The sequence below is a fragment of the Scardinius erythrophthalmus genome (genome assembly GCF_964197995.2).
Source record: "Scardinius erythrophthalmus genome assembly, chromosome: 21".
NCBI classification, from domain to species: domain Eukaryota; kingdom Metazoa; phylum Chordata; class Actinopteri; order Cypriniformes; family Leuciscidae; genus Scardinius; species Scardinius erythrophthalmus.
This window is the reverse complement of record NC_138241.1, coordinates 33,105,298-33,118,912: the sequence shown is the minus strand read 5'-3', so window position 1 is coordinate 33,118,912 and position 13,615 is coordinate 33,105,298. Positions and strand designations below refer to the sequence as shown.

Sequence of the window (13,615 nt, the reverse complement as noted above, 5' to 3'; positions counted from 1 at the left end):
ACACACACACACACACACACACACACACACACACACACACACACACACACACACACACACACACACACACACACACACACACACACACACACACACACACACACACACACACACACACACACACACACACACACACACACACACACACACACACACACACACACACACACACACACACACACACACACACACACACACACACACACACACACACACACACACACACACACACACACACAGGGAGTAAGAGACTCAGTCTTCCTGATGTCCTAGGTTCAGATGCCCAGAAACACCCAGGAGACAGCGAGAGGTGAAGGCTGGGAGGTTTGATGGGAATTGCTGTGGCTTGTGATGTAACGAATCAAAGATTTAATATGGAGAGTTAGAGGCATGCAAGCTCAAGTTCAGGGAGTTCAAGTTCCCCCAACCCCATGATGAGAGAAGCTGATGTAGTGGCTTAAAAGATGCTGATACTATTCTCTGTGTGGATGGAGCTCAACCAGTATCAGTTTGAAGATTGATTTTTTTGGGGATTCTTGCCTTTTATCATGATAGGACAGTATGTAGACAGAAAAAGAAGAGGGAGAGAGGGGGGGGGGGGTGTCAGGAAAAGTCTACAAGCTGGGCAGTGAATTGAAGAGTTTCACTGCCTCCTCTGTTTCTGAAATTCGGAATGCTGCAGAAACCAGAAGATGGAAAAAAGCTAAATTTTGTTTTGACCCGAAATATATGCATTTGTAATGTATTGGATGTTAAAATGTGTATTATAATGCATATTTTAAGATAACATTTCATATATATGAATCTGAATCTTTTGTATATGAGAATAAACAGTTCTGACGTGACAAATTAATTTTTTCGAATTTAAATATTCTATGTAGTCTCTCAATTCATATCAGCATGCACATAATTATTATAAAAGGCAAAATTCGGTTTAGATGGAGTTTGCAGGAACAAAATATATGCACACTGATGAGCCAAAACATTATGACCACCCACCTAATATGCTGCTGGTCCTCTAAAACCGTGCAGATCCGCCGAGGCATGACCTCTACAAGGTATATTCATTTCGGATGTTCAGTAAGGGTGTGTAATAAATTGGCAATGCACAGCTCAGCTCTGGACAGAAGAAAAGCTTTCCGCTTGTGCTGTCTGTCACTGTGTGGCTAATCCAGACTCATTTCATTTCTTTAGTTCTTCCTGCTGTGTAAGAAGCATTGGGAGAATCTCTCACAGGCTGACATTTCCATCGAGAAGATGTCCAAACCTCTCATTTGTTTGTGTGTGTTTCTGCATGTATCTGAACTCGTGTTGAAGAGTCACAGCGAACACGAGTGAATGACTTCAGTAATGAGATTATAATCCGCTTGCCAATCATTATCAGGCCTCATGCAGAAGAAGAGAGCAGGACAGAACTAGACATTCATGAGCACCACTGGGTATTGTCTGTGAAATAACCTGTGCTTATCACTTTTGGATGGACTGAAATCACAAAGTCGGTACATGCATTAAGACTGCATGCGCTATTATTTGAATTAATTGTTTTCGACAGCAGTCTATTGTGCTATCAGCGTTTTCAGATAATCCGACCCTAGATATATAAAATGAAAGTCGGTCACTTTACATGTCAGTCAGTCTATATATGAAGAGTTCAGATGCAAAAGCCTCTAAGTGCCATCTGAAATTTTCTTCTAGAATGATCATTTTTATCAAGCTTGTATATTTAAGTTTAGTAATTTCACTTAAATGGCAATGAAGATTACCTATTAATTGTCATTTCAATGAAATTACTGAATTTAAATATACGAGCTTGATAAAAATTATCATTCTAGAAGAAAATCTCAGATGGCACTTAGAGACTTTTGCATCTGAACTCTTATATAGAATACAGAATATGGTCATATTTCGATATTAACTCTTTCCACGTTTTCACTGTTATATGGTATAGGGGGCGCTATTACACATCTTCTGAAAGAGTAGCCTACTGAATCTCCTGATCAAAACACAGGCGAAGGAGAAGCAGAAACATGTGATAGCATATCTGCATAAGTAAAATAACACGAACGTCAAACATTAAAGGGATAGTTCACTTTGAAATTAAATTTTGGCATGTTTTAGCTTACCTCAAGGGCATCCAAGATGTAGGTGTCTTTTTTTCCGCAGTAGTTTCAATTTTGATATTTTTAGGTCAAACCGTTCTTGTCTGTCAGTCGTATAATGCAGGTCTATGGTCACTGTCTCAAAGAGCATGCACAGAGTCCAAATTAAACAATTCCCCATCGTCCAAATTAAACAATTCCCCATCGTAAGTACACACTGATGGCCTAAGACACGAAACGAGCGGATTGTGTGAGAAAACGAACAGTATTTATATTGTTTTTACCTCTTATACCCAGCCACGTCCAAGTGATCTGAGGGCGCGCGCTCATCCTGGTGTGTGTGACGTGTACGCAGACTGGTGCATAGATACTGTATATACACTAGATGTCGCCTTAAAGACATTCTTTCCAATGAACTGCCGTAGACAAGGCGACATCTAGTGTATATATCTATGCACCAGTCTGCGTACACGTCACACACACCAGGATGCGCGCGCGCCCCAGATCACTTGGACGTGGCTGTGTATAAGAGGTAAAAATTATATAATACTGTTCGTTTTCTCACACAAACCGCTCGTTTCGTGTCTTAGGCCATCAGTGTGTACTTACGATGGGGAATTGTTTCATTTGGACGATGGGGAATTGTTTTAATTTGGACTCTGTGCATGCTCTTTGAGACAGTGACCACAGACCTGCATTATACGACTGACAGACAAGAACGGTTTGACCTAAAAATATCAAAATTGAAACTACTGTGGAAAGAAAAGACACCTACATCTTGGATGCCCTTGAGGTAAGCTAAAACATACCAAATTTTAATTTCAAAGTGAACTATCCCTTTAAACAGCATTTAAATTAAAACTGCCTAGTGTTACAGAATGAAATGTCGCCCAGGACGAGCTGCTGTGGAGCTTTAGGGGTGTTGATGGACTCGATCTGTGTTTTGCTCATCGTTCTGAATCCGATCCAGACAGTCTTTGAAAAACAATGCTATTTTCTCAGCTTTTTGCTCAAAATGTAGTTTTATTTTTTATGAAACTCACCCACATTCAAGTGTTGATAAAAAAGGAAAGCATGAAGTTAGAATAAAACTGGGGTTTTTGTTGTTGTTGTTTAAAAGCAGAGGGTCTTTAAAATAAAGGTTCTTTATTTTGATTTATACCATGGTCTGGGTGAATACTCGATTCTGATTGGCTGCAGGGTGTCCATTAAAAAGTGATAGAGGACACCTAATAAAGGAGGTCTGGTGAAACTGACTGTTTACCGTTCGAAATTAATAAATAAATGCGCTGGCTACATATCAGCTGTGAGTAACCATAGCAACAGGCAGTCAAAGTATCCGTTTACAAATTATTGCATCGTATTGTATTGTATTGTAGCTGAGCGGACTATAAATATCTCCAAAAACCAAGTTATTGTTTGTAAAAACTTTAGATTTCGATTGTAAAACTAATTAAATTATAAACTGATGTTTTAAAAATGTGTTATTTGGCAAGTGACCATGGTGTAAGCGGGTTAATGCCCTTCGAGGTGTCCATTGTCAGGTGTTATCGGCGGAGGCAACCATGGACACCTCGTCGGGCATTAACCCTTACGTGTTCAGATATTCATACAATAAAATATTCTGGGGACCATGAAACTTTTGTGAAAATGATAAAAAATGCTGGCGGTTGCTAGCAACTTTTTTTGTTAAAGGGTTAGCTCACCCAAAAATGAAAATTCTGTCAGTAATTACTCACCCTCATGTTGTTCCAACCGCGTAAGACCTTCGTTCATCTTCGGAACACAAATTAAGATATTTTTGATGAAATCTGAGCCATGTTTCACTCCTCCATAGGCTGCTATGTGACCGAAACTTGCTGGCCCAGAAAAGTTATTAAAGAGATCGTTAATATAGTCCAAGTAACTCCAGTGGCTCAATCTTAAGTATATCAAGCGACGAGAATACTTTTTGTGCGCAAAAACTGACAAAAATAACGACTTTATTCTACTATTCATTTCCTTCTCTCTGGGCCTCGTAGTGTTTTTGCGCTGCGCGTCTGTGTTGCACGTCATCACGCATCACACACATGACCGGCGTCGGCCAATAGTGAGCCTACGTGGTGACGTGTAACACAGACGCGCTGCGCAAAAACACTACGCGAACCAACTAGAGGTCCAGAGAGAAGGAAATGAATAGTGGAATAAAGACGTTATTTTTGTTTGTTTTTGCGCACAAAAAGTATTCTCGTCGCTTGATATACTTAAGATTGAGCCACTGGAGTTACTTGGACTATATTAACGATCTCTTTAATAACTTTTCTGGGCCAGCAAGTTTCGGTCACATAGAAGCCTATGGAGGAGTGAGACATGGCTCAGATTTCATCAAAAATATCTTAATTTGTGTTCCGAAGATGAACGAAGGTCTTACGCGGTTGGAACAACATGAGGGTGAGTAATTACTGACAGAATTTTCATTTTTGGGTGAACTAACCCTTTAAAACGCTGGCATGGAAGAGTTAATATGAATTGTGCAAGAATATGAATTGGAAATCCATAAGCATAATATAGATCTTGATTGGAAAATTGTGTGCATGTAAATGAGGTCAATGTAAGAACAAAGGGGTTAACATTTTAATGTTACCATTTTCTTCTATATGCTAGCCTACAATTTAAAATTAAATTAAATAGGCTACTTAATCACTCCTTCAATGTAATCGATTAGCAGATATCGATTACATAGAAGCCTATGAAGGAGTGAGCCAGCTCTCAGATTTCATCAAAAATATCTTAATTTGTGTTTCGAAGATTGAAAGTCTTACGCGGTTGGAACAACATGAGGGCGAGTAATTACTGAGAGAATTTTCATTTTTGGGTGAGCTAACCCTTTAAATTAAAAAAATATATAATTCAAATTATATCGCCAGATGACAATAGAAAAATGACCGATGAGCAATATAATGCGAAATTGAGAGAGACGCATAATAAGAATCAGAGTGCGAGTGTGTGTGTTTGCCGATGAGAGCAATATTGAGAGAGAGAGAGAGAGAGAGAGAGAGAGAGAGAGATGCTACAGGCTCTCCACATTCTTTCTCCTTCAGTCAGTCTCTTCAGGCTTGCATCAGGTAGGCTGACAGCCGTATGAAAAAAAAAAAATCGCGAAGACAAGGAATGTCTCCGTTTAAATGTGTTCATATGAACATCCGCTGTTCTGAACGATGTAACTGAAGCAGAGCTGGTGTGTGGAGCTGAAACACAGAGCTTCAGACATTCATCGACGTGAATGCGAGACATTCACATCATCCAGCCAGCGTGGAGAGGATGAGGAGGGTCTTCATGCCCACATCGACGCTCCTTCTGTTCAGCTGTTTCGGGGCGTCGTGGGTCTTGGCTGGTAAGTTTACAAGATTCCATGCCATTAAAACTAATGCATTTCTGGGGACTGTTGCACATCCCATTAATTATGACATCCGACGAGGCATTGTGGGCACATGTGGCATGTGTAATGATGTGATGTGGAGAGCCCATGGGGAACACAGCAGACAATGTGCTTAGGCTATTTGAAATTACGAATATTGTTTTTGCAGTATTCAATATTAAATATATTCATATATATTTTTTGATTTATTTTTCAGATGATTTGGCATACAAATCTCTTCAAAGTGCAATTAGAGATAGACACTAAGTGATAGATGCTTAAGTGATTCTGTCACCACCTAATTTTAGCAGGACACATTAATGCTGCACCATAAAGAAGCCTCCTCTAATGCAGCCAGAAGCAGCAAAATAATAAATCCAAACTACTACAACCTACTTCAACTTAATGGGCTATAAATTTTAGATCTTAATGCGCCATATTCAACCCATAGTAAAGTGGGAAAAGCAATGAATCAAGATGTAAACAGGCTTTGGCAGCTGCAACCATCAGTTCCTTGATGCTTTTAGAGGCTCCAGTGACAGGAGGTTGAGCTTTCAGTAGAAAATACGTTGCGGGGTTACTTTAGGGAAAGGCATTAAACACTGAAATGAAACTGTGGCAGAGAAGACGAGAATATGCAAAAATGGGCAAAAATAAAGGCCGAAGCACGTGGCTGAGCAAATCAGGTCAGCATAGTAAAAATAATATGATGTGATGAACGGCTTAAAGGAATAGTCCACCCAAAAATGCACATTATGTCATTATTCACTCATCCTCATGTCTCGTCACAAGCCAGTATGTTGTGAAACACAAAAGGAGAATTTGTGGTGAATCTCTTCCATAAACAGTTCATGCATGGCTAGCAACACAAACTTGTTTCCATATAAAGTTAAAATATGCATTTTCCCTCACAAACACACACTCACTAGTACTGCAATGACAACTAGAGTTTTACAGTATCTGTTGAAACGGCATGTTTTCTTATAAAACGGACAGCTCCCATCATATTGCGACATTGCTTGACAACTATAAATAGCGTCCAGCTAATGAACTATATTTCAAACCTACTGCCCTCACACGGTGAACCCACTGTAATGACTTCATGTGGCTTATTCATTTTGTGTAAACCAGTTGCATAAACTCAAAAGAAATCTAACGGTTCATAACAGGCTTTGAACAAAATGAAAGTCAAAACCCTCAGAGGAACATTATGTTGTTCACTCCAAAGCCTTCCTTCATTTTGTTCCTCCTTTATCATCTTGATCTGTTTTCTAGAGCCATTCTTTATTTTATACAGTCTCAATTGATTTTGTAAGGAGATTAAATTAAACAACCTAGAGCTTACCAGAATAAAATATATAACATCACCGTATTAAGCATGGCTATTTATTCAAAAAACACAAAAATCATTATCAATTTAAAGTGTTGTAAAATAATGTTTTGTAATGAATTTAATGCAGATGTCTTTAGGTAGATATATCTATATTGTAATGATTTCTGAATCAATGTCCGAACAAATCACAATAAAGTGAATGGAATTAAGTGTCAGGTTTATGTGTTCCAGCCCGTCTTCTACATCTGCTTCATTTATAATTCAACAGCATGTGAATGCTATTGCTCCCAGAATGCCTTTCTACAGCCTATAGAGAAGTCTATTTACTACAAGCACCAAACAGATGCACCATATCAAGTATGTCTTAGGGAGCTATTATGCCGAAACATACTCGACAGATGCTTCTAGCTACACAAGCTTGATTTTTATGTGTCATCTTCTAAATATGTCAGAAGACAAATGCATGTACACATTTTCAGCATGCATTAGCATAAACTGTCACTTCCATGGTCATTTTTCATTTTGAAGAGAATCATGGTCCAAGTTAAAGTTGTACAACTGTTTTCTCTCTTTCTTTAAAGGGGACCTATTATGTCATTTTACAAAGTCTTGATTTTGTTTTTACTACTAGCAAAGGTTTTCATGCTTAAATGTTCAAAACAAACATGATTTTCCACATATTTGACATTGGTGCAGCACCTCTATTTCCAGTCTGTCAGTAATGCTATGGCCACAAGTTCCATTGAACTCTATTGGTAACAACATAACTTGTGACCATATTTGGCTTTGGGAAATGCACCCCTGTTTAGTTCCTGTCTCTATGAAGCCCCTCCTTTTGAAAAGCGCAGTGTGCTCTGATTGGTCGGCTGGATCAGTGTGTTGTGATTGGTCAACAATTCAAGTGTGTTTGGGAAATATCCCTCACCATAACCGACAGTTTCAACACGTATGCCTTGGCCTGGAATTATTTAAATGATGAATATTGAGATGTGTTCGCTCCCTGAAGAAAACTCAAGACTACCATGAAGGCGTTTCAGGGAGTTCAGAAACATTGACACTGATATAGAGAAGAACTCCCTCTGGAGGGACTTTGCCGACCTTATTCAAGAGCAAACAGCAACATTACACACTAAAGAAAGTTTGAGCATATATACGACATGTTAAAAAGCATTGTAGAAAGTCGTACGAGCCTTATGTACACATATGTACACACAATAATGTTTTACATTGTAAAAACAAAATTAAGAGTTGGAAATAAAATAAAGATCATAGGATAACATTTTACAAGAAAATGCTATTTTAAACTTTCTACTAAAAAAATTCATATTTAATTCAATGTGCCATTTCTTTGTAATTCATAAATTAATGAAATTTACTAGCAGTTTCTGATTGAAAATAATTTTTCAGTACGCAACACAGTAAGTAACATTTCTAAACTCTAAAAATAATGGCTTGCTGTTGACCAAGACAAGAACCACTCATACTGATTCAATGAGAGAGCGTGTAGAACGATTTAAATCTGACAGTGAGTATTTGTTTCTAAGAGTCATTCATGAGTCGCACTACTCTGATCATGCTGTATTACTACTCTGATCATAGTATTAATGAATGCAGCTAGTGAAGACAAAATAGGGATGATTTTACACACACACACACACACACACACACACACACACACACACACACACACACACACACACACACACACACACACACATATATATACATATACAAAAAATCTCAAAAGATTTCTACATCTTCAAATGTTCACAGATTCTGTAGTTCATAAAGGATTCAAATGCTAGGAGAAAAAGTGCATAGCTTCATTTTGGTGTTTCAGAGACCTATGCATAAAACATGAATGCAATCCATTTACACTTACTAAGATTCTCTGCTCACTGTAGAAATACACTACAAACAATTTTTGTCAATCACCTGACATGTAGGCATAGAGGGGCTTATATGCATACAATTCTTTTTTATCTGGGCCGCCATAAATCCTACTGGTGGGTGAGATTCTCGCACATCATCCCTCCAAACGGCTTCATTACCACGTCCTCTATCTTCTAGAAATAGCATTTTAACCCAGAGTGTGTGAAACAGTGGCGTCTAAACAGAGAAGAGAAAGAACAGCGCTTGAGCTCTCTGAAGCACACAGCACTCATTCAACAAACCTGAGAACACTTCAACATTCAGCAAACACACACAAACACCTACACGTTATATTACAGGTCAACATGACGCAAGAGAGAACTGGGGCTCATATGAGAACTGAAATAGCTAAAAGACTGGGATCCTACTCAGTTCATTTGGCAAAAAAGTCACACTAAAAATGTAACTTCTATTTTTACTCATTATAAAGATACAAAAATGAGATAAGTGTAGATAAATAAGAGCAGGAATGTGCATTAAAAAAATAAAAGGGGTACATTTTGATGTCAGATCTGGAGAAGGCGTCTGTAACTAAGTTCATGTCAGAGATTAATTATTTGAATGAAGCGTCTGGATTCCTCTCTGTTCTTCTCAGACAGTTTGGCTGCTCCAGTGAACGTGTCCATCAGAGATGTAAAGGGCAGCTCAGCTGTGGTGACATGGGACACCCCGGACGGAGAGCCAGTCATCGGCTTTGCCATCACACAACAGGTAATCACAAGATGTGTGTGTGAGGGAGAAAGGAAAGGTCACACACTCAGCACTCATGTTCATTAGTAGAAAGCATCTCACAAAAGAGAAAGCATTTGGTTAAACTAGTTTTATCTATCCATAACAGAAAAAAGACGTTCGCATGCTGCGCTTTATCCAAGAAGTGAACACTACCACGAGGAGCTGTGCATTGTGGGATCTGGAGGCAGATACGGACTATATTGTGCATGTTCAGTCTATCAGTATAAGCGGACCGAGTCCCCTCAGTGAGCCGCTGTATTTCAAAACCCCCAAAGAAGCAGAAACACAGGCCTCTAAAAGCAAAGGTACTGTCACAAACACTTATAAACACACATCACCACAGTTTGAAATACATAGAAGTGCACAGCTACTGAATAAGTAGCTCTCTGATATAATAGTACAAGGATTGCGCTTCATTTTAAAGAATTTATAATGACTCCAATTTAATTCCTAAAAATTGAATTGAGGTAGCAAACATCATGCAGAATTTATATTAAACTGCTGTATGAGTAGATTTGAATCATTTTTCATTTTTCAGTATGAACTAGATTAAAAAGTTAAAAAATAAACTTCTTTTTTTACTCATTATAAAGATACAAAAACTAGATATGTTTAGATAAAGAAGAGCAGGAATGTGCATTGAAAAAATAAAAAGGTGTACATTTTGATATCAGATCTGGAGAAGGTGTCTGTAGACGCCACTATTCCCAAGCCTTTAAGTTGGCTTGAGAGAGCCGGACCAGGAAGTTTGAAGAAGTTTAAAGTAGTTTAAGTTTAAATTAGTTTAAGTTTAAATTAGTTTAAAGCAGTTTAAAGCATAATTATATTAAACTGCTGTATGAGTAGATTCTGATCATTTTTAATTTTTCAGTATGAACTAGATTAAAAAGTTAAAAATTAAACTTCTATTTTTACTCATTATAAAGATACAAAAATGAGATATGTGTAGATAAAGAAGAGCAGGAATGTGCATTGAAAAAATAAAAAGGTGTACATTTTGATGTCAGATCTGGAGAAGGTGTCTGTAGACGCCACTATTCCCAAGCCTTTAAGTTGGCTTGAGAGAGCCGGACCAGGAAGTTTGAAGAAGTTTAAAGTAGTTTAAGTTTAAATTAGTTTAAAGCAGTTTAAAGCCTAATTATATTAAACTGCTGTATAAGTAGATTCTAATCATTTTTCATTTTTCAGTATGAATTACTAATGAAAATGTGATCATACGAAATACGGGATAGTTATAAAACCATTAGGCCTAGACGTTATTTATAATCAATGTTTGACATACCACTAATAATGTCGTTGTATTCTTGCCAGACGAAGTCACCATGGAGGAAGTTGGGCAGAACGCTCAGCTCAGGGCTGGAGAGATCATCATCATTGTGGTGGTTCTGATCATGTGGGCAGGTGAGCTCTGGACCATCACAACATCCCTCAAATCCGGCTTCAATCCGCTTCCATGAAGGCTGGAAAACACTACACCACTTTCCCCCCGCGTTACAGTCTGGAGGAGAAATTTCTAGCTTTAGACGATCCACCACCAGTATTTTCTGTGAATGTGCGAGACTTCCGATTCATTAGAATTACAAAGTGCAGTAACCGGTCAAAGCATTTGTGCTACAAACCATTGTGTTTATGATTATGATAATAAATTGAAATCATATGATAACAATTAAGCTTGCCGTATAAAGCAGCATAATGAACACATTCAAATTACAAATGGTCACACCCACTCTTTCATAAATAAGATATTGTTATAAAAATCATCCTAAATTCAAAAGAATAGAAGTCCACACCACAGCTATAACAGCACAGAGTAGCGATATCATTGGAATCACTATTATTTTAGCTGGAAACAACATTGACAACCAATCAGAATCCAACAGACTTTAATCTTATGCGAATGTCACTGCAGAACACGGAATCCAGGGGGAGGAGTTGGATCACCTTACGTATACCTAAACCTACCCATCTCCACCCCCTGATCCCTAAACCCACCCCTAAACCTACCAATCTCCACCGCTTAGATCTGGATCCAACTCCGCCCCCTGGATCTCGTGTACTGCAGTGAGGTGCTACTGGGGGAAAGGCCGCTTTGGTGTTTTTCTTTTAGCAGTTTTTCTCTACAATATTGGCAAGATGCCTTAATTCGTTTGATGTATTCCAGCCTTTAAAATACACATTAACTGCAACCATATGGAACATAATCAGTTAATAGACAACAGGGATTACAATCACATGGCTAAATGAACAGCACATTGAGAGAAACAGCATTTATCTATCCATCTTATTTTAAAACGTGGAAGCAAATTTGCTGTGAATAAACAAGACTTCTAATTCAAAGGTAAGTAACTAGAAGAATAATAAAGTGCAGTAAACGTTTAAACTATTTGCGCTACAAGCCAGTGAGTTTGTGATTATGATAATACGTTAATCAGAGTGTCTAATGACACCAAGTGCAAATACCTGCCTTTTTGGCCGAATATATTTACTCTTAAGCCCACCATTACCTGATTGAAATCTGTGGTGGCGTAGAGAATACAACGCGGGTGGCTTTAGCTTCAGGCACTACCGACCCGTTCGAATCTAGCTTTTACCAAACTCATTCTTCTCCCTTTTCCCATCGCTTATCACCTCGGAGTGGCATTTATTTTAAATACAAATCAAGAACAGTACAAATAAACTGCCTAACTGGTATTTAATTGTGGGAATAAAGTGTTTAATTGTGGGAATAAAGTGTTTAACGGGTGGGGGTGGGAGTAGATGTAGGGGAGGTGATGCCAAGTACAAGTTATGTCCCATAAGGCAGCATCCATTTATGGTTTTAATAAATATAATCATATACGCTGAATATGTTGTTATTATTGCATCGAGTTTTATAATGTACTACAATACAGTGAGGTGTAAATACTATCTGCCACAATTTGCTCTAATTATACAATTTTGCATTTAACAACTGTTTACACTTAGTGCAAAGAAAAAAATGTTTGTGTTTTTGTGTTAGCATAAATAGCATCTGACACTATCTGCATTGCATGTAATTTTGTCTCTTTCAGGTGTGATCGCGCTCTTCTGCCGCCAGTACGACATCATCAAAGACAACGAGCCAAACAATAACAAGGACAAAGCCAAGAACTCGTCAGAGTGCAGTACGCCTGAGCATCCATCAGGGGGTCTGCTGCGCAGTAAGGTATAACCACCACCCGAAGAGAGTCCAGACCACACTAGGCAGGTGAACCGTCCTGAATTATAACTCCTGCCAAACTCCATTTACATTTCATTTCATGTCTAAAAAAGACAATATAAGCATCATTTTCTCAGTAAACATTATATATAAAGTCTTATTTTCTTAGGATTAGCTATAAATGCACTTGCCATAATGCAATTTGGTAGCAACTTGTCCATTCTACTAACTATAAGTAAGTTTGCAACTACATGTCAACTAGCAGTCATTAGAGTATTAGTAGACTGTCTGCTTAATATCTGCTATAACTTTATTCTGATGCTCCCCAACAGACATTACTGACTATAACTTTGCAAGTACATGTCAACTTATTCTACTTACCCGAACCTAACAGCCTACTAATACTCTAGTCTAATGAGAGTTAGTTGACATGTTAAAGAGAGTTAGCTGACATGTACAGTAGTTGCAAAGTTATATCATAACCTTATAGTTCTCTCAAGTCAAGTCATCTTCATATATATAACGCTTTTAACAATGTAGATTATTCCAAAGTGGCTTTACAGTGATAATAGGAAATGAAAGTAACAGAGATTGTTTTGGCTTTATAGCAAGTCTGTCATGACAACTCTCTTGAGTGTTTGGCATGGAAATGAGTATGACAATGTTGATATATTTAGTTAAAGACCTATCATCCTGCACCATCTAGAGTTTCATTTCAGAACTTTGTATTTATACTGCCTTCGCGTGCTGAATTATCGTAAATGCGAATTTCCTAGTTAAAAATTGGACATGAACGCCCTCTTATGCTCAAGGATAATTTTGATACCCAATTCCCAGAGTTGGGCGGGCTATAAACTTTAAACTTTGCGGAGGGGAGAACGATTGCTGCTGTGACTGGTGTTGTTTCAAATGGCATGAACCACATCCTGCTATCCAATGATGAT

General features: G+C 38.1%; 1 protein-coding gene across 1 annotated transcript; it reads left to right on the top strand.

The window, feature by feature from the left end:
* Positions 1-5,329: 5,329 nt before the first annotated feature.
* Positions 5,330-12,683, top strand: fndc5a (fibronectin type III domain containing 5a; the record flags this gene model as incomplete). Its single annotated transcript, XM_081350887.1, has 5 exons — positions 5,330-5,472; positions 9,357-9,472; positions 9,600-9,798; positions 10,805-10,894; positions 12,544-12,683. The coding sequence occupies exons 1-5, from the start codon at positions 5,400-5,402 to the stop codon at positions 12,681-12,683; spliced, it is 618 nt and encodes a 205-aa protein (XP_081207013.1). The 5' UTR covers positions 5,330-5,399.
* Between the last annotated feature and the right edge of the window lie 932 nt (positions 12,684-13,615).